Consider the following 9,580-nt stretch of genomic DNA (forward strand, 5'->3'; position numbering starts at 1 on the left):
TTTTGGGCATCTTGGTGCAAAAACAACAACACAGACAGTATTCCCAACAAAACAAGGCAGTAAAAAGAACACCTTCAAACAGCAATTACACCATATAGTATTATTTTAATAATGAGCATGATCAAATCTAAGAACGTGATAGATAGTGACCTTCCAATACAATGCATATTCATTTCAGGGGTGACTTAAATGTTTGTCTTGTAACTCTTTTTTTAATATTTTTAGTATTTCATATATTTTCATGAATCTTTTGTTATATGACTATAGAAATCTGAAACCCTCACACGGTTCAATTCCGCTCTCCCACACACAAACACACAAAACAGCAAGCAGGTCCTAAAAAAATCACGCACAGAAACCATATACTCTTTTTTTTGTTTGTTTGTTTGTTTTTCTTACTTTTAACAGTAAATCAGTAACATTAATTTTCAGGTTACACATTTGAGGCGTTCTTCGTTATTGTTATAATTATATGATCCTACGTTAAAGCTTAGCAATATACTGAGGACATGGGGAGGGAAAAAGCGATAAAATGAAATCTGTTAAGAAAGGACAGAACAAAAACAAAAACAAAACAAAACAAAACAAAAAAAAAAAAAAAAAAAAAAAAAAAAGGAGGTGATGCATCTAAGGTGATTTCAAATAAAAAGCAGTGAATTGCTACATCTCTCAGATTGGCTTAAAGAAACAGCGACCTCTGCTGGGCGGGGTTGGAACAGTAAGTAGTTACATTTCTGCTCTTAAACATTAAGCGTGTATGGGAACAGAGTCTGAGCGCTGGGCTCTGAACCGCAACAAAAACATTAGTTTTAGTTTCTTTTTTTTCTTTTTTTTGTTCTTTTTTTTTAGTCCAGCCAGTGACAATGTTGACTTCCCTTGGTTAAGGATGCATGGGATGTCGTCTCCCTGATAACGCTGTTTCAATTGAGGTATAGAACAGCCATTATTAAACGGTTTCCGTAGCTTTAAAATGTTAAGGCTCCAAGCAGGAAAAACAGAAAAGAAAAAACAAAACCTGTGACATAAGTGGCTCGTCACTGAACAAAAAAGTCAAGTGTTACATAATTCAAAAATATAGTTTTTTTTTTTTATAACATCATCTCATGTCAAGACACATGTCATTGTCCCTTCTACGCAGTTGCACGATTCTCCACAAATGGGTTCAAAACCACTGGCCTGTTACAGTTACTGATGCTGGAGATGCCCCTCCCCCAACCAGAGCGGAGTCTGAACACACCCCCCCCCTCCCTTACCTCTGCCATATCACATGACTGACATACACTCCACCACCATCCCTGATACACACACATACACACATCACAGAAGTCACTACCCACTCATTTAACCAACTCTGAAGGGCATGATGAGGAGCAGTGGGGCTGAAGAAACAAAAATATAGGATGAAATAAAAGACTTGTGCAGATATCGGTTGGTCAAAGGAGGGAGGAAGGTGTATGAAAACAATACCAAACCATAGAAAAGAAGAGAAAGAAAAAAAAAAAGAAAAAGAAATGATGACGCGACGTTGAGAGGTGCTAATCGACTTCAGCCGCCACAGGTGAAGCCGGAGGCGCAGAGGCTCGAGTCTGACGCTGGCTGAAGTCACCAGAATTAAATAGAAAAACAAAATGATTGTTTATTTTTTTTTAAATTTCATCTTGTGTCCTCTTTAAATTTCATTTTCAAATGGTCAGTCCTAAAACAACTGCTCATCATATGTAGGGGGCAGCCTTCTATTGTTTATTTCGGTTCTGGCGTTCCTGTAAAGAAGAGAAAGAGAGAGAAATGGAGGGAAGGTTATTTTTATGTACACAAAAAAACAAAAACTACCTTCATTTAAAATACTAATGCATTTTGACAATAAAAGGCATATTTATATACTACTTTTATATTGTCACACGGAGTCCGAAATTCTTGCATGTTAAAAAATAAATATGACCTAACGTTGTGGCAATCACGTTTACAAACGGCCTCCGAATCTTTTGTCCGTCATTAAAAAAACATTTGAATTTGGGCTTAATTTTCTGCACTTTTTGCATCCATAGCAAGAGAGGTGTTTTGACAATTTGGAGCCACTGTGACAGATTTTGATGCATATGAAAATTTCAGACTCAAGGACTCATTATTTATAATTTGGATCTTTAAAAACATTTACACTCATAAGGAAAGACTTTGAAATAGACGTAAAATTTACATTATAAAAATTATCTTTAAAGTTGTAAATAAAACAAAGATTACTGGAGTATTTAACAAAATATTAAATATGACATTAAGTCCTTTTATTTGAATTCAGTGTGTTACTTGCTGTTTCTTTGTAATTATTTGTGAAATTTACTAGCAATTTCTGAGTGAAAATTGTTTCACTATCATTTTTTTTTTTCAGTATGACCGTTAAAAATTACAAATCTATTAATAAACAGATAAATTACATAAAGAATGATAAACTCTATACAGGATTGTAGGTCAAACAAACTTCTTAAAGATGTCCTCTAGACATATTACTAATCACAGTCTTTGGGGGAATTTTATGAGTAAAACTGGTGTATGTGATTAAACAGTACAGTTTAACAGACTGTATTTTAAAGTCAAATGAGTGTTACAGGAGCAGCAAGATGAAAGTTAGCTTCAGTAAAAGGTGCAACTCATAGCCAATTAAATATTTTAGATTTGAGCATAAAAAACACAAAACATTCCACAGTTGGTCTAGAAATCACAATTCACATTTCGAGATCTTCCATAACCACATTATCCTTGGAAGACTATAAAAAAATAAATAAATAAATAAAAGAAAAGCTTACTTGATCCAGTCGGGATCGGTTCTGGAGAGGAGCAGGCTCTAGGTTCTGTCGGTGGAGATGAAAGAAGAGAATAAAATCAATAATCCTTTAACACAAATCAAAAACATCAGCATTGTCTTACATTTTTGTTGCATAAAAAGGCCAATAACTGAAACTTTTCACCAAATTTATACATAAACAGTCAAAAGCAGAGATAATTGACAGTGAATAAAACCACATGAGCAAACAAAGTGAAGCCACATGTATTTTAGCTTACGATCACCAGAAATCTTACTGATAAAATATAATTTTACTAGCAGCTTGATACTTAAAGCATCACGGTACTAAAAACCACTAATGGTTGAAATATCAAAAACAAAATAATGAAATAACTGAAGCATCAACAGCACAAGCAAAGAGCATCAACCATTCAAAAAACAACCAGGTATATATGATCAATGGCACCTAAAAACAGCTGTAACCTTTACTTAGGCAGTTTCAGTGATATGTACAGTACAGTAGCCTGAACCCTTCACATGCCGTTCAAAGTTCTTTGGTTAATCACTGCTTATGGTCATTCACCTCGAAACAGAAAAATTTTCCTTCAGTATATACATCTCTGAACCTTGAGATAATAATCTCACATAAAACACACAATCTGCATCAGTACATCCCAATCGTTAGCTAACAATGCAGTTATAGTGTGTTTTCACGGCGCGTCATCAATCGGCCATATTGGCGGCACTGAATGTGCCACTGAACCAAATGAAACTTGCATATTTAGCTGATTATTGCTGCTTAAGAGTCAATTATTATCATGTTTTGGGCTGTACTAATCGGTCGGACTGGGAAGAACATTTGGAGTACTGTAGACTGCCAAAAGAAACAAATCAAGTAGGGGTGGGAATCTTTCGGTACCTCAGGATTCGATTAAAAACCAATTCACGATTATTTGATTTTCAGTCATGATTCACACTTTTTAACCAATTTTTTGTGCACACTGGACATCAAATGCACCAGTGTTTTAATACAAAAAAAAACCACACCAGTCTATATGGATAGTCCTGACTCAAGAAATCAGGGTTTCCTATTAACTTTCTAATTAAATTAATTAAATGAAATTATACACTTCCCATCAAGGATGTGTCCGAATCATACCGCGTTTATGAACATGCTCCTTCCTGCAGAAAGGAAATGACATGTAACGTTACCCCTAAATACAAGATTGGAGAAAAAATATTTTCAATGCATTCTCTTTCAGTTATATCTTTGGCTAATTATACAGTATATAAACTGTGGTCATCAGGGAGCCGTTATTAATATCCGGAGCACTGAAACCGCTTTTGAATGTGTGCTTGCATTTTTACTTTTACTTTCGAGCTTTGCGATCACGGAGCGGTGGTAGAGCTACTTTCCACATATTTTACAAGTCAGATGTTTGTCAGTGGTGTGCGAATCATTGGCCATCATCCTATCAGCCATCTCAAGATGAAATATATATTATGTACTCTAATTTAACAGGCTATCACTAGCAAGCAGCTAACCATGTCCCTTTAGTGGCTCCATAGAACGCTTTGTTTGTTTTCCACGCCTTTCTGAATACGGATTCATTATTTGGGCACACCTCTACTTCCCATAACAAAAGATGAATAATTAATATAAAAAAAATTTTCCAAACACTTGCCCTGGCTTAAAATGGGGCAGGATGTATTTTCTTCCCTCCTCCATTGCTGTTGCCGTTTTGTTCCAGCAACATCATTCTATTATTACTATTACATTAACTAGAAAATTGATTTTTGAAATTTGTGAATCAATGCAAATTGCTAAAAGACTGAATCGCAATTCACACGTTTGTATAACAATTTTTCCCCCCACCCCTAAAATCAAAGAGGAGAGCACAAAAAAAAAATAAATAAATAAAATAAATAAATAAAAACTGTCTGAGGAACAAAAGGCATTTGTGGTTGGCCAAACTGAGCCAGGATTTCCAGGGCAAGAACCTTGACAACATTCGTGTTTGTTCTTATTTTCAGTCAGGTAAGTGAAACATTAGGCTGATATCTTAATTAATACTGTTTGTAGGCATCTTTACAACCTATTTACTTAGTTTGTCAAAATATTGCACCCTTTCCTGCTTGCTAAGTCCAACTCCATATGATTTAGCAGCTTCCACATGTTTTTTTCCATGGCTTACACAGCATAAATTAGCAAACAATGTATTCAGCAGGACATTAACCGTGCAATAGATGGTGTTGTTTACATCCGAGTATTGCCAATATGGCCGCGATTCCGGGTAACTGACCAAATCGTGACAAAAGTGCAAACCCTCTATTGTTAAAAAAAAAGGTTAGAAAAAAAGCACATTACCTTTCTTACCACCTCTTCCTCCTCCTGCCGTTTCTCGTAGTGTGAGAAGTCATCGAAGATGGAGGTGGTGTGTTTGTAGGTGGCGATGATCTTCAGCACCTGCTTGGCCTTCTCCAGAGGCACCTCCTGCGTGTCACGGGAGTTGGTCACGGGCTTGTTGTCATTGTTCTCCAGGCGGATGTGCCTGAGCTGGCTGTTGGGCACGTCTTTAACAAACAGCCAGTCCACGTCGAATTTGCCCTTCCACTTGTCCTGCGCCCAAACGCCGGCGCTGGTGCCGTAGTCTACGGGCGAGCGCATCTCCGCCACGCCGCAGAAGTGTCCGCTGCCGTTGACGCTAAACAGCAGATAGACGGGACCCTTGCCATTGATGGCGCGAAAGGCCGAATCCAGCCGCTTGTTACCGTGTTCCGTGCTGCACCAGATGGAGTACTTGATGGAGCGGTGGATGTCGTCCTCAGAGTAGCTCTTAATGATGAAAACCCGGCCGTTTTTCAGGTTCCAATCAAAGTCCTTGGGATTGTAGCTGTGCGCCGCACGTAGCTTTTCAAGGACCGGGTGGGATTCGATGGCACCCGAACCCGGAGGTCCGCCACCGCCGCCGTTGCCGACCCCTCCGCCGCTTGACGAGCCGCTGCTGTCCACGCTGCCGCCCCCGCCATAACCAGGGTTGCGGTTACGTGGGGCAACCCACCGGGTTTGAGGGGGAGGCGCAGGGGTGTGGTTCTGGTAAGGCTGCGGAGGGGGCGGACCCTGCATCGCCATCTGCTGGGCAAGTGATTGGGCAGACGGCATAGGGGGCTGAGGTGGGGGCGGGAGTCCGTGAGGGTGAGGCGGTAGGTGACCCTGGGAGTGGAGTGGAGGCTGCTGCTGGTGGTGGGGCGGCAGTGGCGAAGCCACTTTAGTCACAGGCCCCTTATTATCCCAGGTGCCAATGTCCATGTTGTGTTTGATGGGCGGCGGAGGCAGGGTGCCTCCGGCCATGGGCATCCCCGCCTTGCTCTTCACCTTCAGCTGCTGAGGCTTGGCCGGCTTGCTAGCGATGGCCGCCCAAGACGTGGGTTTGGGAGGCGGGAGCCCGATTGGAGTCCCGCCATTCCCCGTGGCCACGGCCGCCGCCACCGGACCTCCACCGATCACCGAACCCACCGTCTTCACTCCAGAACCACCTCCAGTCACGTCGCCGCCGATCTTCAACCCCACCATGCCCTGCTCTAAGCTATTCATACCTGGCGCCTTATTCAGGGTGTCACTCGGGAAGCCCGTTTGCCCGTCGGGTACCAGGGTGCCACCTAAAGAACTGGGCGGGTAACTGTAACTGCCCCCATACGCAGAACTCTGAGTCTGCTGGCCCTGGGAGCCGCTCGTACCCCAAGCGGAAAAAGCTGGGTTTTCAGGGAAAAAGTTAAAGCGGTGCGGATAGATGCTACTGCCCAGACCCCCTGGCTGTCCGAACACAGTGTCATGCATGAAGTGATGGTCTCCATTGCTGAGGGGGGCGTACGGAGTGAGGTACGGGATCGGCGGGTCTCCACCGGTGGACCAGGGGGCCTCGCTGAGGGGGTACGGGAACCCGATCGAGGGGGCATAGTAGCTAGACAGGTATGGGTCGGTCATTGATTGGTAACTGTTATTCTGAGGGACAACCAAAAATAGAGTTGTTAGAATTAATAATGAGCAAATGCAAACTAAATATACTAATTTCAAACAGCATAAAAATAGATCTGAGCTGAATCTTGGCAAACACTCCATATTTATGAATTGTGAATTATTTTAAACTCCAGAACAATTTATAGAAAATGACATGGTATACTGTACAACCAGTTCCTTTTAGTAATGTACTGTGGTTGTGGTAAGGTACTGGTAACTTAAAAAAAAATTAGTCAAATTTCCCAGAGTAAAACCCAGTTGATTGAAATATTATTTTCCCCTGACTCAGTTACAAAAGCAAAAAAGTTATTTCAGATTATTGCAAAAAAGCACAGACAAATTTCCCACTGTGAAACCTAGTTATATATGTGACCCTGGAACACAAAACCAGTCATAAGATCTATCAGCTGAATAAATAAGCTTTCCATTGATGTACGGTTTGTAAAGATAGAACAATATTTGGCTGAGATACAAATATTTGAAAATCTAGAATCTGAGGAAAAAAAAAAAAAAAAAAAAAAAAAAAATCAATCAAGAAGTGTCAATATATTTACGGTAGGAAATTTACAAAATATCTTCATGGAACATGATATTTACTTCATATCTTAATGATTTTTGGCATAAAAAAACAAAAATTTTGATGTGTACAATGTATTATTGGTTATTGCTACAAATATACCACGCTACTTACGACTGGTTTTGTGGTCCAGGGTCACATATTTTTTTCCTATTCTCAGATAAAGCAGCAGAAAAGTTTTTCAGAGGTAGATAAAAAAAAAATTACACTTTGTACCAAGTATGTTTACATGCGCAATCCTACATAAATAATGCATTAAAAAAGCATATTCAGTATTTTGTTTCCTTAAAAATAATTTAAGCAAGAAACAATAATCTGAGAAGCGAAAAAATAAGACTTGCTTTCAGAGAATGCATGATGAAATTCAATGTATTTTCTCTATTTCACACCAAGACAAACACAAAAACACATTTCTCACCGGATTAGACTGGCCAGTGAGGTATGGTTCAAAGTCATTGTCGTGGACCGTTTCCTTCTGATGAAGAGAGCCATTTTGCACTGAAATACAGAATGATGGGTTACTGTTCAATTTTCTACATCTGACAGCAAACTCAAAGCACATGCTAAATCCAACAGTCTTCTCTGCCCCATGGAAGATCGCTTAACCAGCGCTATACCATTACATTTTAGATCTTCGACAAATGATAAATGACTACAGTAATGTGTATTTTACCACAATGACTCCAGTGAGTCACTCACCACATGTTCTGTCTGACTGCCATGATACTACAGACATCTAAAAATTACCCAAGCCCAAAGGATACAAAATCTCAAACACAGTAGTTAATGCTACAGAATTATGAAGCATAATCTATTTAATGTGCTCAAAAGCCAAGCTCCCGCTGCCAACTGATGTGTCAGTGTGGTGTTAATCCTACAGGAGCAGTTCTGGCCTCCAAGAGGAGGTATATGACTCCATCAGGTGATTGATTGAGCTCTCAAACAACATTATTTGAATGATATGTGAGCAACACAGCAACCAGGCCTTGATATATATCACAGAGAATGAATGCCTACATTTGACTTAACAGCCATAGCCAAGAGCATCAATAATGGTTAAAACTGAACTTAATGTGAATTAGTGAGACTACCCTGGACGTTTTATTTCTAAATCTGTATAGACATATATGTTATTAAGGAAACTCACCTTTAGCGTCTTGCCCTTTGGATGTCTTCCCATTCAGTAGGTGATCAGAGATGGACAGAAACAACAAGATAAAACATTAACACCTTTTAATTGCTGTTTTAAACACGAGCTCTTCGTGTTTAACATATAAATACTACACAACGTTTCATGCTCCTAATCCACATCGACTCCATCAGAGCATCAGCAATAAATCAATGCACTATCAGGAGACGCTCGCCATTCGTTATTAAAGAGAAACGGGGGCTTATGTTGATATTTATTTAGTCAATCGAGGAATTACACGTCCACCCGGATAGCTAAAGATTTCGTCGACCACGCAGATCAGCCCAAGTCCAGAGAAAGCTGGTTCTAACTCTCGGAAGCTGATGCGAGATTGTGTACTAAATTAAGTTTTATCCTGACGGTACACTGGAGCAAAACGCATTTAGCGATGTGTCGAACGGAAACGTCTGTTTGGACCGAAGAAACGCGATGTGATACTCAATTAAACGAGTGGAAAAATGCTAACTCGTTAGCCATCGCGCTTGTGTGAAGCAAGCAGAGGCAGATGCCCGTAATGTCTCCGCAGAAGCGGCGGAGGCTGCACGCACATTCCCTGCTCCTCCTAAAGGCCTTAGCGACGCCGTGCCACTCCAACCTACCTGTGGGTCAATACTGGTGGTAGACATAATTCATCAAGAGGGCCTCTTTAGATTCAGCAAGAGTCTTGCAAAGAAAAAAGAAGCAGCAGCGAAGGGTGCTCGGCGTAACCCGAAGCCCGTGGGTTCCTCTCGGCTCCGTGCAGGCTGAACTGCGCTTTTTTCAGCAAGTTCCACGACTTGATTCCGGCGATCCGGTCCTCTCGGGCGCACTAAAAGTCCAGCCTGAGGATGTTTCTGAGAGTATCAGAGGCTCTGCGGTTTTGGGGTTTAATCCAAGGCTGTCACACGCCGAGTGTAAATTTATTTCAAAGTGTATATATATTTTTTCCTCCTCCCAGCCCGCAGTTATTGTGCACCTCTGTTCACTTCCGCCCAATGGCCGCTCCATCCGGGATCTGCGCGGAGGGACTGACGCCACATG

The 9,580-nt window shown here is 40.8% G+C and overlaps 1 protein-coding gene across 1 annotated transcript; it reads right to left on the bottom strand.

Moving 5' to 3' along the window:
- Positions 1 to 604: 604 nt before the first annotated feature.
- On the bottom strand, positions 605 to 9,580 carry ythdf1 (YTH N6-methyladenosine RNA binding protein F1). Its single transcript, XM_051117652.1, has 6 exons — positions 9,160 to 9,580; positions 8,519 to 8,543; positions 7,790 to 7,869; positions 5,145 to 6,779; positions 2,799 to 2,843; positions 605 to 1,760 (listed from the first exon to the last, which is right to left on the bottom strand). Exons 1-6 carry the CDS (start codon positions 9,184 to 9,186, stop codon positions 1,734 to 1,736), a joined length of 1,839 nt encoding a protein of 612 aa, XP_050973609.1. The 5' UTR covers positions 9,187 to 9,580; the 3' UTR covers positions 605 to 1,733.

This window comes from Labeo rohita, chromosome 8 (genome assembly GCF_022985175.1).
Source record: "Labeo rohita strain BAU-BD-2019 chromosome 8, IGBB_LRoh.1.0, whole genome shotgun sequence".
In the NCBI taxonomy this organism is placed as follows: Eukaryota; Metazoa; Chordata; class Actinopteri; order Cypriniformes; family Cyprinidae; genus Labeo; species Labeo rohita.

What these genes read in the sequence shown, in the direction of transcription:
- ythdf1 (XM_051117652.1), bottom strand. Translation starts at nt 9,186, where the DNA reads ATGTCTACCACCAGTATTGACCCACAG. An exon ending in CAAAGGGCAAGACGCTAAAG is followed by an intron (nt 7,870 to 8,518) that starts GTGAGTTTCCTT and finishes TCTGTATTTCAG; the next exon opens with TGCAAAATGGCTCTCTTCAT. An exon ending in ACCGATCCCGACTGGATCAA is followed by an intron (nt 1,761 to 2,798) that starts GTAAGCTTTTCT and finishes TCTTCTTTACAG; the next exon opens with GAACGCCAGAACCGAAATAA.